This window comes from Pungitius pungitius, chromosome 3, assembly GCF_949316345.1.
Source record: "Pungitius pungitius chromosome 3, fPunPun2.1, whole genome shotgun sequence".
Classification (NCBI taxonomy): Eukaryota; Metazoa; Chordata; class Actinopteri; order Perciformes; family Gasterosteidae; genus Pungitius; species Pungitius pungitius.
The window spans coordinates 21,727,288-21,747,219 of record NC_084902.1 but is presented as its reverse complement, the minus strand read 5'-3'; the positions used below and the strand labels follow the sequence as shown (position 1 = coordinate 21,747,219).

General features: G+C 42.3%; 2 protein-coding genes across 3 annotated transcripts; one reads left to right on the top strand and one right to left on the bottom strand.

Annotated features, from left to right (window-relative positions):
• Positions 1-1,819: 1,819 nt before the first annotated feature.
• Positions 1,820-7,874, top strand: LOC119196492 (cyclic nucleotide-gated channel cone photoreceptor subunit alpha-like). Its single transcript, XM_037452661.2, has 7 exons — positions 1,820-2,134; positions 4,108-4,200; positions 4,724-4,780; positions 5,235-5,297; positions 5,624-5,725; positions 5,808-5,914; positions 5,991-7,874. Exons 2-7 carry the CDS (start codon positions 4,121-4,123, stop codon positions 7,346-7,348), a joined length of 1,767 nt encoding a protein of 588 aa, XP_037308558.1. The 5' UTR covers positions 1,820-2,134; positions 4,108-4,120; the 3' UTR covers positions 7,349-7,874.
• Positions 7,875-8,950: 1,076 nt separating this feature from the next.
• LOC119211187 (ubiquitin-protein ligase E3A) lies at positions 8,951-19,685 on the bottom strand. Of its 2 annotated transcripts, none has more exons than XM_037461902.2 (11): positions 19,362-19,685; positions 18,787-18,831; positions 17,789-18,093; positions 16,423-17,675; positions 16,193-16,337; positions 15,273-15,478; positions 15,013-15,177; positions 13,227-13,382; positions 13,067-13,140; positions 12,706-12,849; positions 8,951-11,453 (listed from the first exon to the last, which is right to left on the bottom strand). In XM_037461902.2, the coding sequence occupies exons 1-11, from the start codon at positions 19,436-19,438 to the stop codon at positions 11,333-11,335; spliced, it is 2,691 nt and encodes an 896-aa protein (XP_037317799.2). In that variant the 5' UTR covers positions 19,439-19,685; the 3' UTR covers positions 8,951-11,332. The 2 variants fall into 2 exon arrangements, with proteins under 2 accessions (XP_037317799.2, XP_037317807.2); XM_037461910.2 differs by having other exon boundaries at positions 19,414-19,685.
• Between the last annotated feature and the right edge of the window lie 247 nt (positions 19,686-19,932).

Below are 19,932 nucleotides of genomic sequence, written 5' to 3'. Positions count from 1 at the left end.
GATTATATCATGATGTCCTTCAGTGTCATTAAACAAGCGTTGCAGCTTGGAGACCAACTTGACAAGATCTGATCCCCGAAGGAGGTACTAGATAAGGCTCCAGATGGATCAGTGTACAGCACTGATCACAGACCAAATGCCTCATTTTCATCTGTGCATTAATTTGTAAATCAAAGGCTAACGACATCACTTTTTGGTTTCAAACATAATATATTCAATCAGTCTGTGATGCGGTCTCCAAGTTATTTCAGTGTTCTTTGTTACGTATATTTGACATACAATGTAAAATACCCCAAATTACACCTCTTATATTCACACCTCAAGATATTACAGTAATGCAGTAACCAGAGTATAGCTGTGTGTCAGGGTTCCATTCATATTTTAATTTGTGAAATTAAAACAGGGATCTGAGCTGCTCTAAGAACAAGTGAAAACACAATGAATCAAAATGTACAATTTTCAGATACATCTTATACATTATGCTTACATAAAAAAAATAATTCTGATTTGTATTTATATATTTAGTTATTGTTTGGCGACAATCTTAAATCCAGACAGAGTTCTCGATGTACGCTGTAGTTTTCATTAAAACTACAGCCCCCCCCCGACAGCCCACCATGTGGTTATATGTGTGAATTTTGATCCATCACTTCTCCCCTGCTCACCAAGAAGCATCAGCAGATTAACTGTAATCCGATTTACAGCAGTTGCAGTCCACCAGCACAAAGAGACAGCTTCCATGCTGCACCCACCGAGCTTGATAGAGTGAGGACACAACAAATGCTTAATTTATTCGTTGGACCAACAGAAAGCCTTTCTTTATGTTACACTCATGCTACAACAACTGTATAACAACTTAGATGGACAGGAGACAAATATGACATGAGGTAGTCGTTGGATACGCATGAGACAGACATGAGACGGACATGAGATGGCTGTGAGATTAACATGCCACAGCTCTATTGAGCAGTGTATTCCTTTGGACCTCAGTAGTAATGACTTTATGAACTTATTTAATGATAATAATAGAATATTAGAGAAAATTGATGGTCTCCTGCCTTCAAACAGTACCCACCCGTCCTCGGCTGTAAGAACCTTGGAAGCAGCTGAAGGCCCTGAAAAATATTTGGATGGTTTCTCTCCTTCTACACAAATTCACCTTATTAATGCACATCACTAATTCAGCTTCTTCTTCAGAGTTTTGCCTCTCATGTTTCCATGAATCAATGGTTATATCTGGTCACTGGTCCTGCCTCCTGCCATAGCCCTGCTGAGTCAGAACCAGGGTCCGCATAAAACTACGATCCACGGAGACCTGCTAGGCGCGAATCTGATGGTGGTTATATCTGTAGGTGGTTGTTCCTGCAGTGGTCCTGTCTTACACCTGTTTCATTACTCTATTTGAATAATTTTTGTCATATGCATTGAGCGTATTGTACATATTTTACATTGTTTATTCTGTGAACATTTTTATTTTGAGCTATACAAAATGAAATAAATTGAATCAAATTGAATTGGGAAAACAAAACACAAGCGCAGATTGACCCATGTAAACACATACTGAGAGAAGATGAAAAGAAGGACCAATTGACTGACTGATGTTTCCCTGATCAGCAGCTCTCACTTTACCAGCTGTCCCACACTGAGCTCAGGGGATTGAGATTAGCTGAGGCTGCTGGAGTCTGATGCCTCCCTTTAGCTGTGCACACACTAAGAGGATTTACTCTTACTGGAAGGGATATAAATAAAGAGGTGGCTCGTTTATCTATTTAGAACATACATCAACATTCACATTCTAACCTACAGTTATTAGAGTATGATTATGTCATTTCCAACATCTTGTTTAGTGTCATAGACTGTTTCACTAAACTCAGTGTCAACTTATTCTCAGTTTACAGCCATAGAAAAGCATTGTCTCCTCCTCCTCTTCTCTACCTCCTCCCTTCATCCTCCGAGGTTGTGCAGAGTGGAAGAACATATCACCTCCTGGTACGTGTGTCACATACTCTGTGACAGCATGTTTGAGTATCTGAACCTGTGAGAATCATGTGAAGAAGGAACAACCAACAAGGAACCATATGGGATACATTCCGAGCTGACTTCTGAACTGCTCATCATCATCACTCACATTCAGGTAAACTACGCTTACGCAGTAGAAGGTGATTGTTTTTAACCCTACGATGTGATTAGAAAAGAGAACGCCTGTGAAGTCCTCAGTTTAACCAGTCACACTGGGTTGAAAACCTATTTTTTTGCCGAGGTAATCTAGGGCAGGAGGATTTAAAGTTAAAGGTGGTAAGTAATCCGCTGAGCTCATGGAATTAAATATCTCTTCATTTATACTTTTACCAATGGGAACCTAGCCGTATCATGTTTGTTAAAGACATGACGATAAAATAAAAAGTGTCTGAGTGAATGAAAAGTCTGGTTCGGGGAATGGAACCACTGAAGCATTTCTCCGTGTAAACAGCCTAAGCATGTAAAATATGACTATCAGTCTCCATTTACACATGTTGGAGGCCCTTATATTCTGTTCTGGTGGTTGTTGGGAGGGATCCACCTGTCAGTTCAATCAAGGTCTGTCTCAACATCCTCATTATCATCTTCATTATCACGTCAACAGTTTTTCTTTATTGATTACATTTATAGGTCAGATGTTCAACAATTGAAACACTGACTTCTTTAATGCTTACCATATTATATGAATTCATAGCACATGATCTTTTATTTTTAGATTTCTCCTATAGAATAATTATAGAAATGTAATTCATTACTGAAAGGAATGTGGAGTAGATAATAACATTTTATTGTTATTATTGTGATTTTTTTTGACTGTCTTCTAAAATTTAAATTGTTGATGCCATAATGGAAGTCAGCTTATTCTTATACAACTTAAATTTCACTTCGACAACACAGTTGTAAATATTTTCAGACTTATTTCTGTGACTTTCCATTCATCTTTATTCTTTACCCAGCTCTACCTCTTGTTGTTTTTTTATCCTATAACTCAAATTGGTTATTTGTTATTGTTATCAATAAATAAAAGTTATTTTTTATTGCATGATAAAGGATATCAACTGTAGTTTTCATAAGTTGGTCAATGCAGGAACAATCTTCAAATGCAACTACAATTATTGTCTTAATTTAACTGATATGAATTTCTAAAGTCAAACTCTCATCACAATGAAAACCATTCTGCACACACAATTATGTATTTATTTCAAAGTCAATATGTTTCAACCTTCTAGAATCGGAAATCATATCGAAAATCATATCGATGTATCGATGCTTTAAAAATGCATCTTTGAGAAGAGTATTGACTGATACTCAGAAGTATATTGAAAAGATATAGTGTGTGGTTATTATCAGTAAATGTTGACTCTTCATATTCTAAGAAAAATAATTTTCCTTTTCAAGAAGTTAATTATTCAGTTGATTCATGACAATCTTCACTCATTGTTTTATGAAATATGGAAAGTGAGTAGCAGTAAGATTAGCAGACTTGTTCTGGTGCCTCATGACCAACACTCAACAAAAAGCTGCTGGAAAGTCTTTTGCTAGATGCTTGATGACGGTACATTTCTCAGCACGCTTTAGTCCAACCCCGTCTATAATCATGTGCTGGCCCTGGTTCTCCATTTCACCTCATAAACACTGTTTAGATTAAACTTTCTTTTTGTGACTCTGTTGGTATACATGAAGCCAAGGGACATTTATCGAAGAGCTTGATGGAACGTATCTTTGAGCAGTCCTCGTCAGATGTTGACACAAGTGAGGCTTGTACGGCTACATAATCATCATTAGTTCTTTTTGAATATATTAATCCAAACATTTGTGCCTCCAAAGGGCATTCAAATGACTCTGCTGGAGTCTGCTGTTTAACATCGGGACCTGCATGAGGCACGATGGACAGATAGGATCAGACATCTTTAGTAGAGTCTACTACTGACCGCTGTACCTAACATGGGGTGTCCACCAGATGATGATTTGGTTTACCAACTGAAATACCCCTGTATTCAACTAGTTATGTACACATGTTACTATGCTATACTGTACTATATTTCCCCAGCCTGTTTTCCTTTGATTGATGTTGATCTGTTTTCAAAGGCCGTCCCACACGATGCCCTTTGGGAAGAGCAGTGTTGGTCCTGTAGAGGCCAGCCTGAGTAGTCGACGGACAGAGGGCAGCATGAGGAGCAGGTGAGCCTTTGTGTTCCATTGTTAGGTCCAGATACTGAACACAACAAGGTGTCACACACAGCCTGTTCTGTGGTCACCATGGCGATGCAGCTCTAGCTGAACAACAGTTGGCTGGATCTAAAACACAAGATGACATGTTTCCCTTGGGTACAAACCTACTCTACATTAACACTGGTTGATATAGGAGACTCCTCTGTCCAACGTCATGTTAAAACCGAAACCACAGAAGAAGAAGACGAAGACGAGAAGAAGATGAAAGGAAGGAGCATCTTAATCAACAACTGCCTGTTTCACGTCATCCATGTTCTGTATTGCTCTTCCAGCAAACATCAGCTACAGTACTTGAACTAAGCACTAGGAAAGGAAATATAGAAGGAACAAAAGTCTCAGTAGAGGGACCCCAGCAGTCCTTTAGTGGGAGCCAAGAGAGGGACATGGGAGACTCTAAAAGAGGAGAAACACTTCTCTTGGGTCTCGTCATTCCTCTGTCTCAAATACATGAAATTATCTGATTGTCTTTCAGTCGTGGTGAAGGGGCCCTTGCTGCTCAGAACATGAACAACTGCAACAATAACGATGGGTAAGAGAGTCCACTCCAGGTGATTTACACATTTACATAAAGAAATAGGTTTCCATTGACTCCCCTACGGTCCAACACGGAGAGATACCAGGAGATTTAACTACTGGTATCAGAAAAGGTGCATTGCTTGAGTACATGTATTACATTTCTATGACACTGGTTGATCAAATATTCTCACTGTCCCTCTATTGTTTATATATAAGGAAAAACATAGCATGTCCAGAATAGTGAGTTGTATATGCCCTGATTGATCCAAGTTCTGGACCAAGCTTCTATCAAACTGTATCATCCCTCACACATCATGCTGATCACACACCTCCCACAACTGGGACTGCTTCTTGTTCCACCACCGGCAAAAGACAGCAGCACCCCCTTCAGGCTCGCGCAAACTATTGAATGTACTAGAATCCACATATCACTTGTGTCACCTGCCTCTGTTGGTGGACATTTACAGTAAAAAAGACGAGAAGAAAGACGATAAAAAGGATGACAAGAAGGATGCTAAAAAAGAAGAACCGTGAGTAACACATACATAACGATATTGTTATTCTATTTCAAAACTTTTCAGTTCGAGTTATTTTGACAAGCAGTGGCAAAAAGCTGAAGTAAAACACACATATCGACAGTCAACATTATTTGTGTGAATATGGTTGAGATTAAGATTGAAATCTGTGTAAGTATCCATGGAAAGATCTCTTGTAAACCTGCAGTTCATCTTCTCTACACTTGAGTAGACAGTAGGTGCCAGTATCAGTAGGGTTAAACCTCTTGAATAATGACACCAATATGTGACAGCTCAGCCTCAGTACCTGTGTTTCTTAACTGAAACCTTTCCTCATTCAGAAAGGAAGTGTGGATCATGGACCCTGCCACAGACACCTACTACTACTGGCTGTGCACCATATCCATTCCAGTGTTCTACAACCTGATTTTCCTGGTGGCCAGGTCTGACTTCATGGTCTTGTGTTGTTCCTCTCCATGTGACTGTTGTTTCTCAGATCTCACTCATGGCTGTGTTTCCCTGCAGGTCTTGTTTTAATGAACTGCAGTCAGGAAATGTAACGATGTTGATGGTTTTTGACTACAGCTCAGATGTCCTCTACTGTATTGACACCTTTGTGAGAGCCAGGACAGGTCAGTGACGGTCCTCTGATGAATGCAAGAACATAAAACTATGATGATGCTAATAATGTTGCTGATGTGTCAACAGGTTTTCTGGAACAAGGTCTTCTTGTAAAGGATGCAAAGATCTTAAAAGAAAAGTACATGAAGACCCGGCAGTTCAAACTAGACATGATATCAGTGATTCCCACAGATCTCATATTCCTAAAAATTGGCATCAACAACCCAGAGTGGAGGTTCAACCGTCTCTTTAGGCTAGCCCGACTTTTTGAGTTCTTTGACCGGACAGAAACTCGAACAAATTTCCCCAACATCTTCCGAATAGCTAATCTTGTGCTTTACATCATCATCATCATCCACTGGAACGGTTGCCTCTATTTTGCCATCTCTAAGGTCCTCGGCTTCGGCACTGATACATGGGTGTATCCAGACGGAAAGAACCCTGAGTTCAATCGCCTGCTAAGGCAGTACATCTACTGCTTCTACTGGTCCACTCTAACCCTGACCACTATCGGGGAAACGCCGCCCCCAGTCCGAGACATTGAATACTTTTTTGTGGTGGCCGACTTCCTCACTGGGGTTCTGATCTTTGCCACGATTGTAGGCAACGTTGGTGCCATGATTTCAAACATGAGTGCAGCACGAGTGGAGTTCCAGGCCAAGATTGACTCTATAAAGCAATACATGCAATTCCGAAAGGTCACAAAAGATCTGGAAATGCGAGTGGTGAAGTGGTTTGACTACTTGTGGACAGAGGAGAAAACGTGTGATGAGAAGCTGGTACTGAAGAACCTGCCAGACAAGCTCAAGGCTGAGATAGCCATCAACGTACATCTGGAGACACTGAGAAAAGTGCGCATCTTTCAAGACTGTGAGGCAGGTTTGCTTGTTGAGCTGGTCCTCAAACTTCAGCCTCAAGTTTTTAGTCCTGGTGACTACATCTGTAAGAAGGGGGACATTGGCAGGGAAATGTACATCATCAAAGGAGGAAAGCTGGCTGTAGTAGCAGATGATGGCGTTACCCAGTTTGTGGTCCTAAGTGATGGGGCATACTTTGGAGAAATCAGCATCCTGGGTATCAAGGGCAGCAAAGCCGGAAACCGAAGAACAGCCAACATCCGGAGTGTGGGCTACTCAGATCTGTTTGCCCTCTCCAAAGACGACCTGATGGAGGCGCTCATTGAGTACCCGGATGCTAAGAACTTGCTGGAGGAGAAGGGAAAAGCCATTCTGATGAAGGATAATCTCATAGATGAGTCACTGGTCGCTGCTACTGATGCCAAAGACTTGGAGGACAAAGTCAACCGTGTGGAAGCCAGTGTGGAGATCATGACAGCTAAATTTAGAAAAATGTCAGCCCAGTATGAATCTTCTCAGCGTAAACTTAAACAACGGCTAAGTAATATGTCTAACCAGGTCAGAACCCTCAGAGTAGATCATGAGTAGAGGCCTCCCACATGACGTCGGTCTACTCTGGGACTCTTTGCTCACACCGATGACATGTAAGCAGCATCTGGACGGTGGCTGGTTCCTGTACAGAATATTATGAGCAAATGTAAAGTTTTCCTTTCTCATAAACACAGATATTCAGACAGCTGAGTAACTCTATACTTAAGAACTATCAGTTGAATTCTGTATTGAATATCCACAAACTGTCTGATACCACAATAGAATATAAATATACTGTATATATATATATTTACACCTGGCCTGATTCTCTCAGACCTGTCTGTCATTTCAACATGTGTTCTCAGATCTTGTACTTTATTTGATATAAGGACCAAAGTTATTGTAATTGTAATAAATTCTAATGCAACCGAAAGATTTCATTGTATATTGAACCCAAAAAAGTTTGTATTGAGTAATGGCAGGTAAGAGAGATCATGGAACCTTTTTTTGCACACGGCTCTGATGTCTGTTCTGAATGTGAGATGGCCACGCCCCCGATTTGCATATTAGAATGTGAAATAAAAGTGGCATTATGAAATAAGTCTCTTGAAATAAATAAAAGTGGACTTATGAAATAAAAGTCTCTTGAAATAAATATGGACTTATGAAATAATTAAAATTATTTAATATTTGTGTTTATTGCCTCATTTATTTATTTCACGATGTATTTCAAATGTATATTTCATGTATTTATTCATTTATTTAATTGTGAATAAAACGGCATTCCATAGAGATAACATTGTGGGATTATTAACTAAGTGGGACCATTTTTGACTATTTGTCTGGACTACCAGAGTTCCCACTCTGGTTTTCAGTGTCGATCTAACACATCACACATGAATATACTGTATACATACAGTATAATACATTTCCCCTGTGCAGAAGTCTGTAGATCAGCGGCTGCAGAAACAGAGCTTCAAAAGTAAAAATAATAAAAAGTACTATTAGATGCCTTGGTGTTTGGGCTATTTTTCCCTGATGCACAATTTCCCACTAAGGGAGAATAGGTGAATGTTGAAATAATTTCCCAGGGACAAGACAACTTGATCTTTTCTCTAATTTTCCATGTCCTTAGTTCAAGGACCCCTGACTACCTCTCAGTATACATCCTTCGTTCTAACCATATATTCCTCGGGGTCTGAAGGAAACAAGGGTCCACCTACTGTGCTTTGTTCAATGTCTTCTGTCCCATTTCCTTTTGCACTACGGTGTATGGTTATGAAAATAAATCCTGATGACTTTTATCTAGTCTCACACATTACTTGTCACAACCAGAATAAAGTGGTTCAAAGGATAAAGCCTACAGACTCACATAGTACAGCCTAAAAGGAGAGCTCTACACTCAGCCATGTTACAGCCACTAACAAGTGAACTGGGGGAGCTTAGTGGGATAAGTATGTTTCTTGTTCCTGAAGTACACTTAGGGTAGGAGCCATTCTGTGCTAAGCTACACAGGCTGGGATCAATAATAAAGACTATCCTTATGGTTGAAATGCACTTATTGTCGCTTTGTATAAAAGACATGTAATGTAATAAAGAGCTTGTCATGGGAACATTCAGGACTTGTAGAATCAAATCAAGAGAGGAAGAAGACACCAGTTGGAAAAAAGCTGTCATCTTTATTTAGCATGTTTTCACAACGCTGAATACTTACAGCCTTTCATCAGTTTGTATCTTTTTGAATGCAATTTCTCAGTCGGACCAGTTGATGAAAACTGCTCTCCTTTCCAGGGTCAGGTTGACCTTTCACCTTTTAGCTCCACGTGGCTGTAAAGCCGTTTCACATGTTCACGTGAGCAGCATCAAAACGAAGACACAGAGTAATGTTAAACAGCTGAGAGTAGACCTGGGCTTAATAAGTAGTCGTCCTTAACCTTTGTCTGAATGGATACTTTTTTGATAATCAAAAACATACAGTAAACTGCAGTAACTCCACATCAGTCCATGCAGAGCCCAAAGGGCCACCTACATCACATACCCAGGTCTGAAACTATGACGATGAGGAAGTAAGAGCAACAGAACAGAGAATGGCTCGGGGATAGTGTGTACTGCACTGTGGGTACCATCAGAATACATAGACCTCCTGCAGACACATTAGTGGGGCAGCAGGAATCCAGTCTCCAAAGATGTTAGAGATTCTTGCCTATCGGAAAGCTAGCTGAGGAGTTAAGAACTTTGGCCTCATGGTAACACACTGTGGCAAGAAACGGTGACCTCTGACGCCTAATCGATGACCTTTGACCTCTTCCCAGTGGATGCTGTGGGTAGCTCTAGACAGCAGGAAGAAGATGAAGACGGGGGTCACCCTCTACCAATGTATGACCCCTTGGTTCCCTCTGATTGAAGATCCATAAATAGTGATGACTCAGGAGCCTGTTTCATGTACTGATTGGGACAATGACATGTGGCTGAAAGGTCTGAGAGATTTCACCATTTAATTAACCTAAAAAGGAGAAGAAAGAGTTCACACAGCAGCGTGCAGGGTTAACAAACCCTTTTCTTCAAGTCCATCTTCGAGTCAACCACTCATTTGGAAGTTAAACTAAAGCTAAGGGTCATAGGGTATGTGCACGTCTCACAGTACTCAACATGTTCTAATTCTTGCTATGCCTCAGGATTTTGGGAAGTATTTCTCACACCGGCTTCCACTCGGTATAACAATTTAGAAGCATTCTAATAAATCACAATGAACGTCAGACAACGTTAAACTGCCATAGTTTGGTAGTGAAGTTTAGGTGAAGCGGCACTAAAAGAACCCAACTCTTGGCTCCGCCCATCAAAACCTGCTGGGTGATCCTCATATGGATACAGATATTCTAAAAAACCAATGTGAGTAATGTAAAAGACTCACTTTCAAAATGAGTGGTTTAAAGGATTGAAGATGTGTGTCACATGATTCAGATGATGCTCTCCACTGACAGTCTGTGTGGACCCTTTCAGTCAAAAGGACAGTGGAAGAAGTTTGTACAGACTCTGGCCCGTTTCCATTCTAATTGGCTCGGATAGATCCCAGTGATGTGTCTACACAGTACGTCTCCTAATGATCACCGTCAGCAGTATCAATACACAGGTCATGTGGAGCCGAGCTTTGTTCGGATTGTGCTTAGATTACTATCATCACTCGGCCCACCGCAGTATCAGGCCTTGTGAACACACACATACTGGATGTAGATGACTACAGACGAGCAGGTACCATCAACATCTGGGGCTTGACCTATCTTAGAGCACATCAGCAGTGATCGGTCCACAGGTGTACATCCTCCCAAAGGTGTCGTAGCGCCAACCGCACAGATATATAAATACTAGTTTTATTTTGAATCGTCAACATAGGAAGACATGGAAATAAAATGCTTCAAAAAAATCACGGCAGCCCGTGGCCAAAAAAGAAAACATTCTGAAAATGTCTAAGTGCACTTAACAGCTTTGAAAAGATTCACTCTAACCTGCGGTGACCCCCTAGCCTCAGGAAAAAAGGCCCAAACACACAACAGCTATTTGAGAATGTGCCATTTTGGACCAGATCACAGTAAGTTAGTGAATGCCTCAGTTGAAGATGGTGCCACTGGCTGTGAGTGGAATGATGGGAACAGATATTAAAAAAAAGGAAAGATTACTCTAAAACTACACTTCCTCTGTGAATGGCATGTGAGCCTGAGCTCAGGGCTACTTGAGGTTTGTATGGAGTGGTTAGAGAATAGTTTAATATTAACCCCTCCTTTCCCCGCTGTCAAAACAGACAGGCATGAAAGAGAAGCCATTTGAGGGGTGAAATAAATAATATGGACGATGATCTGTTCATAGAAAAGACTGGACATGATGTGTGTGTTTGGGTAGGGGGGGGGGGTGTCTCTGTGCTTACACTGACTGTTGTGGCATGATGCGAGCACAGTGTGACTACTGGAGCGCTCTATTGGAACCATTACTCTGATAAAGAAAGGGTCCGACAGGTGTTCTGGGGACAAGTCCGCGTTGAACCGGAGCTCAGAGCATACCAAACCCTTTGGCATAGGTGATGGCTTTCAGCAGTCTCTCCCTCAACTTCTCCACATTGTTGTATTCAGGCAGCAGCAGCACATTAAAGCAAGTGTGAGATGTTGGTAACCTGCCAAGAGAAAAAAACACACAGCTGATCAGACCTACCAATTGGAGACATGGGAGGACAAATATCTGTCCAAACTGAGAAAAGAACACATCAGCAGAGACGTGAGGATGAGCTCTTCTCCCTCTGGGGGCGAAGCCGGATCTGCTGGAGTCTGATCCAAGGGCGTTCTGGTGAACCCGCAGGAGTTCCTCCAAATTCACGAGATTTTGACCCGGTGGTTCCAATGACTATGTAGAACCATAAATTAGTTGATAAACGCGCACACGTGTTGTATGATGCATGTTTGTGATGCTGCTGGAGACTACTCAGGTTTGATTAAATGGCTTCTGCTGTCAGCACTGAAATTAAATGCCCCCTTCTCTTTTAACATATTTACTTGCATCAGCTAGGGAATCACTTACTTACTCCGTGGTTCTATCTGGACCGTAGTCCCACCCCCCTCTTCAGCCCTGCTGTTACTATCAATATCAGTTACATTAGTTTTATTGTCATCATAAACACATTATGATAAAACACATAACTGTGCTCTTCCTCCTCACAGGTGTTAACATCTGGACAGTGTTTTTTCCTGCTGTGGTTCTGCCTGACTTCCATGGCTGCTGTCCTTATTGGCATTATCATTTATAGTCACATCACTATTAGTTATGCTTTCCCGGCGCACAGGTTTCTGTGGACGGTGGTTGTTGCTGCAGTGGTCATTGAATCATTTCAATCGTATAAATTTACCGTATTGTGCCGTATCTTTTACGCTGTTGATTCTGTAAAAAAAATTATAATAATTTGAACTATTGCTGACGCCAGTACTACTTTTGCTATAATTGCTATAAAAGTATACTTAACCCACTACTACCATTATTAGTAGTCATTTTTAATCATTATTACTCAAAATATTTGCATCATATGAATAGAACGTGTTGTACATCTTGTATGTTGTTCATTCTGTAAACATGACTTCTATCAAATACTTCTCCCTGTTGATTTTTTTTTTTATTCGTTTTAGGGGATGTTTCTCCTGTGCAGATGTGAGGATTCCAGAGGATGTTGCACTTGGACAGACGCTAAAGCCCTAAGAGGAAAATTTGGCCTATAGAAAATAAATTTAACTGCAGCGACTTCAAAAAATTGGGGGTGCACAGATGTTAGCTGCAGCTGGATGCCCACCACAGTTACTTCCTCACTGAAGTGAGTGAAGTGATTTAGATACCTCGTCTGCCCAGTGAATGTACATAACAGGCAGATAGTGGCGACCCACCTGTCGGTGTCAGGGCCGTTCTTGGCGATGATCATCTTCAGCTTGCCCAGCCCCCCTACAGGTGCTCTGTCAGTGCCGGTGGTGAACTGCAGGAAGAGGCGCTTCTGCTCCTCACCAAACGAGTGCACCGTCTCCCAGAACTCCCTGAATGACACAAAGAGAAAGAAGTGTCAGAATGTAAAGAGACAAAGGAGAACATGGAATCAAAACTTTGTTAGGGCTTCCCCTGATCCAAACAGGAAGAGGGTTTCTTGTAAACACTACGACCCTGAGCACCTCAGCACGAAGCAGGGAACCTGATCTCCGATTAGCAGAGTAGGCATTCTAACTGTATATGTAGCACCAAGAAAACATTTCTTACTTGATTATTCGAGAATCTCTGTTGTAACCTCCGTCATATTCTGTCGTCTCTTCAAGAGCTAGAAAGTCCAGGTTCTGTAGCATGAGACAAAGACCAGACGTGGATGAAATGAAGGTTTGAACCCCAAGACCCAACTGAAATGTGTGGTAATAAAGCTCACCCTGCTGCCACATATCAGCAGCTCAATCTCCTCTGGTCTGAACAGGTACTTGAGCGGAGACTCGTTGGTGACCATATGGAAGCCTCTTCTGAAAGCTTTGAACTGCTTCTCCACACTCTTGTTCAGCATGTACTCGGCATACTGAGCCACAAACTCCTGCACAGAAAAACACCAGCAGGTACGTTGCTGCCTCATGTTCAATCATTGTCCTATTTAGCTCAGCTTCAGTTAGCCGAGGAGACAGTGTCGCGGATTTCTGCCAGTTAATGCATCCACAACTATAATGATCACTGCCTTGATACAATGGAAGAAAAACTAATCCCTGTGACTGAGGAGCATATGCAGCCCGCAAGCAGGCAAAAGAATACAACTACGGTGTAATCATTGAACAAAATGCTAGGGAGCTTGTTAATTCTACCAACCTTTAAAAAAGGAACAGAGTGCAGCTTTTATGGGGATGAAAATTATACGAATAACAACTTTACACACTGTGTTGTGTTTTGTAAAAGCATGCACAGGGAACTTAAATGTCGTTGAGAAAAAAACTATGCAAAGCTAACTAGCCACTAAACCCTGAATGCAGCTGGTTGGAAACATTCTCTGGCAAATATAGGGCAAACACTAAAACCAGTGGCTTGAGAAGGCTTAATTTTGCATTTAGAAGTGGTCTTTTTTCAGGGAGGGGGAGGGGGATCATAGGGAATACAATTTTATTTTTAATTTAATGAAGGAATAAAGTTCTACACTCAAATGAATTATGTAAAAAATGTAGTTTTTAAAATTTGTATTAGAAATGTTTGCATGCATGTCTGCTTATGACAAAACTATATGTTGTATGACAAAGTGAAAAAATGCTCAGTTTATTATATTAGTATATTCTTGTTAATTTCCATGGAAAGTTTCCAACTTTAATGCCCCACAGCTTACATAACCTGAGCCAGACAAAGCTGTCTGTCACCAGGCAAAAGGACCGATCCTATCCACCAAGCCTATTCTGTGTCTGTGTGTGAATAGCATTAAGTCGTAGCATGTGACAAATTTCCTCCTATCTCCACAGATGTTTGGTCCATACTGTAAAATCCTCACTTTACTGAGTAGCCCACTTCCCATAAGTCTTAATAGTTTCTACAGAAGTCCTCATGGTAACATACAAAAATGCTGCATCTCTGACCTTATTTGAATGGGTACGTACGCTCTACTTCTAGACTTCCCACTTTGAGGGCGTAGTGTATTTTGCAATACATCAATGGCAGGTTATGGGCATTATCAGTCCAGGCTGGAGTTCCTCCTTTAAGACTAGTCTAATCAAACTGAGCCCAATTGACAAATACACCCCTTACCATGGACCTGATTGAAATTCTGATGGCCGTTTTCTTTTTTGCTATTGACCAAACAATAATAAAGCAAATAAAAACCAATGACAAGTTTGGAGAGTGCTTCTTAGCCACAGATTAAAAAAAATACTACATCCATCTGACAGGAGGTTGAGGTACCGGAGGTATCAGGACTAGGACCTCACGCCACACAAACCGTTTCTCCCCGTCGACAGCCGGGCTCATTGATATTATAGCCCTGGTCCCCCACTGACTATTTAAAACCCATTGGACACTTTAAAATAAATAAAGTAAATTTGTTTTTAATCTTTTATATTCTGTTGTTAGTTGTTAGTACTTGTAAATTGTTCTCTTTTGTTCAATGCCATGTATGCACCACCCACTACAACAATTTCTTTGCCCAATATACTTGGCAAATAAATGTTTCTGATTCTTATTCTGGTTTGGCTCACCTTTCTGTTTTCGTTTGTGACTGGAATCTTGTCCCCATTTTCCCTTAAATCATGCATTAGTGGATTCCCAAACAGGTCAGTCTCAGAGATCTGGAAAGTGATCATCATGTCGTCCTCCACGCTGCCCTCGTACTCCAGCAGTTCCTTCAGACTCTGGTACAGAACCTTCATAACACATAATCCATTTAGCTGAACTCATCAAGGGGTCAAATAAGTCTCCTCAAACAAGAGATGTGTTGGAAATGTGTTGATGAGATTACCGGGTTGGCATCAGCCAAGTCTCTGAAAGTTCCCTTCTTGCCCATCAGCTTCCTGTAGACCACCATTGGAAAGTGGACGTCCAGGATGCAGTTATTGTAGATTGCCAGACCAAGAACGATGCCGATCAGAGTGTACTGGCCTTCATTTTCAAGCGATGAAGGGTTGAACCAGAACAACTTGGTGCGCTCGTCGTATGTGAACATGCCTGCAAGAGGACAAAGAGCACACAAAGACAGGCTTAATGCTTTGACGGATCACATCCTCTGTGAGGGACGCTCAAAATTTGTAAAACCTGCATGAAGTGTTCATAATTCGTAGTGATGTGGTTTTTTTATTGGGATCAATTGAACATCATTTAACCCTTTGTCATGTGACAGTAATGCGTGAATACTAAAACGAATGGCACTGTGCGTGCTGCTATCCGGAAGCCCCCTCAATATAATGGTGGGAGAACACTGCAGTGAGATACTCTCTAGTTACGGCCACGCTTTACTTTAGGACCACTGTGGTTGCACTCTTGCAACCGTCCGGAGATTATCTCAGCATTGTCTCTGGTTTTCAGGGGACAACTTTGCAATTTGGGGCCCCCCAGGGAACTATTTCCAGGTTACATTGAAAGATCTAGCTCATGAGAGAGAGGAAAGGCATTAGGATAGCAAGTTAGGTAAACATACAACAAGCATTTACATGATGACTGAAATGTCAAAAATAGACAAGCGGATTCAGGAAGGCGGCTTTTAAAAGGATGACTAAAATGTACTATTACTATTTTGGGGTGAAATTACGAGTGCAGTGTCACCTTGGCAACCGGACCGCTACAGAGCTTAACTACCATATAGCATCATGCATGCTTTGTTCGGAAGCAGGAGGCGGCCGTTACATCTAGTCACATAGCGAATCGAGAATTGTGCTGCCTTACCAATATCCGGATTGAAGATCTCCTCCACGACTAGCTGGAAGAATTCCTTGGAAACACCTCCTTCATCAACGCCTTGCTCTCCTTCAAACTCAACATACAGCTGCTTTTTTAAGTCTGCAGGATTCTCCATAGCGATCATCTCCAGCTGAAGAGACACAAGAGAAGTACATCAGTGCAATGTGCACCAACAGCATCCGATGAGTGGATGTAGAGAAGTGACCCACACATACCCTGACCAGAGCGTCGTCAATGATATGGTCTCGCCTCACTTTGAGCCTCAGGTATGGATTAAGCTGCTGACCCTGCACCAGACTGTAGAGCACAGTAATACGCCGCTCGCTGTACATTCGGATCCGGTTGTCATAGTACAGACCCAGGTTCTTGGTTACAGCATTGAGGATGAAGGGGCAGGTCATAAAAGAGAACTTGTTTTCTGTTTCAACCTTAAAGAAGGTGTAGTCCTTGTCCATCTCCAGCACCTCATTCAAAGGTTCATTGACAAACTCCTCAAAGGCAATGAGCGGCCGCCTGCAATCGTTGGTGCGGATTCCCAACTCCGTCTCCAGCGGGTCCACCCTAGGGGCCTTCTTGTTCCGCCGTTCCTCCCCGAGCAGCTCCTGCAAGGTGAGTTCACTAGACTCCGGGAGGGGCTCCTCGTCCTCATCCTCGTTGTGCTCCATGTCGAGGTCGCCGCCCAGCACATTTGCATAGTAGACGATCTTCAAGCACTTAGTGCTTGCCACCACAGCGTCGTCATCATTGACCAGGTTGCGGCTGTTGAACTCGTTACTGATCACCTTGTAGGTAATGAGCTGCTGAAAGGTCTCCACCATGCGCCGAATCTGCTCCGCGCTGTAGTGTGACCACAAGCGCGCCAGTTTGGCCAGAGCGGCCAGGGGGAGTTTGCTCATGGCTTTGCAGAACTGTGGGAGGGCGATCTCCAGGTACTCTGGGCTGTGGAGGTTGCTGTTTTCCATCACTATAACAAACAGGTTCAGGTAGTTTGGGTCGCGTGAATACACGTTGTGGTACGTCAGATCGCACTCTACATTGGGTGAGAGATAGACAAGCGCATTCAGGAAGGCAGCTTCTATTTTCTCATTGGAAAGTAGGCGCTCGTAGACCCGCCGCACAGCTTCGATGTCCACGGACACCTCATCGGGGCCCAGCTTTTGGACATCATTGTCCCCTGAGGAGCCCTCTCCGAGCCTAGATGATGAAGAGGAGGCGGGGGAGTCCTCCTCCATAGCTGTAGCGGAACAGGCGGCAGATTCCTTCTCATCCTCATCCTTGTCCTCATCCTTGCCTTGGAGGGACTTGAGTTCCTCTTTAGTGTGAGGTTTGGACCTCCGGAAGCTCTGGACCAGGCCCTCGGCACTGGAGAACACCCGACCTAATACCCTGATCAGAGGGGAGTAGTCTTCCTTCTCTCCACAGATGTTCAAGATCTCGTACACTTTCTCCTCTGTCAGGTAATTAACATCTAGGTTTAGGGGCAAACATGACATGGTTAGAATGAATAGCAAAACTGGTTGCGTTATAAACTGGATGACAACAGACCACATCCTCCTTTGTGAAAGTGTGGAGTCTACTTACCTTTAAAATTGTCTCGAACAGAGTGGACATCTTTATGGTTTAACTTCCTGTTGCTACAGGCTGAGTTGCTGTGAGCGCTGCTCTCCTGGTGGGCTGAGGCTGTGACTTTCTTTGAGGGGTGGGGGTCACATAGCTTGGCGTTGAGCTTGTAGAGCTCCAGGGCTTTGACGGCCGCTGCATTGTTATCCATGCGGTTGAAGCCAGCTGACGAGGCACACCATGAGTTAGAGCAGGACTCATTCCCACAGCCCTCGGTTAACTGGTGGTAGTACCGCTCTATTAGATGTTTGGCAGCTGCTCGCTTCCTGTGTTCAGGGGGAAGAACCACAGATTTAGTAGCAGGACGTGAATCTTAAGCAGTGCTTTGTTGTTGGACCAATGGCATAGACAATGATTACCATGTTTACAGCTTAACCCTCAATTTTCATTACACAAGATAGTTTTAGGTCTACAACTTGGTGTTGCACTAAAAATACTGCTCACTGATGAATACATCTCCACCCCATTAAACTTGGCTTTCATTTGTTTTTATTTAATAAAATGAAATGCTGGGTCGTAAATAAAAGGCAAGTGTTTCAACAAAGGCAACATGAACACATTATTTAAGTAAGAAACTAGTAAAATCATAATCTCCCACAGGAGAAGAATACAACTGTCAAAGAATGTATTAACATAAGTGCTTGGTAGATGCATTATTGTTCATTGTTAACATTGTTGAGCGTTCAACCACGTCTACCAATCGTCTTGGTGGCTAATGAAGACCATTTATTTTGCTCTGGGAATGATTTTATTGATCAGCATTAAACAAGGATCAACTTTGAAGAACATATGAGCACTTCTTGATTTTAGAATGCTAGTGTCACCTTTTAAGTTTTAAAGTCCATATCACTATGGGTCTCCGTGAGCATGTAACACGGTAATTACAGTCAATGAAGCATAAGAGAAAAAAAACACTGGTGGCCTATACATACTAATAGGATAGAATGGCTGTAACTTACATTCGGCTTGCTTCTGGGTTTTCTATTTCAGGATCCACGTATTCTCTAGTCGAACAGACAACAACGATCAGAAAGTCAGCAGAGGTCACGCTAATATGAGATGCTGTCGATGGTTCATGTTTTAACGTATTGTCATTTGACGTTAACAGTTACTTAATCACGTTCAGTCATAAGTAACCTCGGGAACGATGCGAAAGGGACTTGCTAGCCGAACACGTTGGAATCGTGTGTGGATAGTCTGCCATAACGTGTAGCCATAGTTAATACACGTGCGCCGTTACAGATTTAATCTAATTCAATTTTACATTGGAGAAGTCAAGTGAGTGAAGAAGAAACACAGATCCTGATTTAGCAAGCTAAGTTAATGTAGCTAAAGGTAGCTAGCGAGTTGGCCTTATTTCAAACATATATTTTGAGCCGCCGCGTCTAAAAACAATTTTACTCCTAAATAAACCAATACCGACTAGACCGTTCCTCATTATACCAATAATAGCATACATAGAGCTAGCAGCACAGTAGTAGTGTGTCTGCTATCATCCCCGGCAGCCCCGACTGTTTCCTGCATATGTCCCCACCTAATAGATCCTCCTGCGGGGCTAGTCTCGGCCTGTGGTGGAGCACACTCACAGTCCTCTTTCTCCTCGGAATTCATACGAGACTTTATCCTCTGTTGTTCGTGTTTTGATGCGCTCTGTGCTTGTATCCAGTCCTCCAATGATTGATTACTACTTTAAAAGTCTAAACTGGCAGCAACGGCGGGTGTTTTATTCAAAACTTCATTTACGGCCTTCCTACTGCAGGCTCTTCGCTCTGCCTGAGGTTCACAGCCATCTTGACTTCAGTGTTAACCTACGTCCCACAATGCACTGCGTTCTAGGGCGCGTAGCGGACGTGCTGGACTGGATCACAGGCTCCCAGGATCTGGACTGACTCTCGTGTGGCTACACCCGTGTGGAACCCTAAAATCTGTCTTGCATTGTATTGGGTCCGTGTACCTTTTGATCGTCCCTTTTACCGTAAAAACCAGAAAACCAAAACACTCGTTTCTCGTTTTTCGTTTCTAATCCAAAACGGTAAAACGGAAGTCGGCGGCCGTTTTCGCGTTTTTAGTTTAGAACCAAAAACGAGAAAACGGAAGTGAGCAGT

Bases quoted from the DNA above. Each gene is read 5' to 3' on its own strand.
- LOC119196492 (XM_037452661.2), top strand. From the start codon at position 4,121: ATGCCCTTTGGGAAGAGCAGTGTTGGTCCTGTAGAGGCCAGCCTGAGT. The intron at 4,201-4,723 runs GTGAGCCTTTGT...ATTGTCTTTCAG, and splicing joins GAGGGCAGCATGAGGAGCAG to TCGTGGTGAAGGGGCCCTTG. The intron at 4,781-5,234 runs GTAAGAGAGTCC...GGACATTTACAG, and splicing joins AACTGCAACAATAACGATGG to TAAAAAAGACGAGAAGAAAG.
- LOC119211187 (XM_037461902.2), bottom strand. From the start codon at position 19,438: ATGAATTCCGAGGAGAAAGAGGACTGTGAGTGTGCTCCACCACAGGCC. The intron at 18,094-18,786 runs GTAAGTTACAGC...CCCTGAACACAG, and splicing joins AACCCAGAAGCAAGCCGAAT to GAAGCGAGCAGCTGCCAAAC. The intron at 17,676-17,788 runs GTAAGTAGACTC...CCCTAAACCTAG, and splicing joins TGTTCGAGACAATTTTAAAG to ATGTTAATTACCTGACAGAG.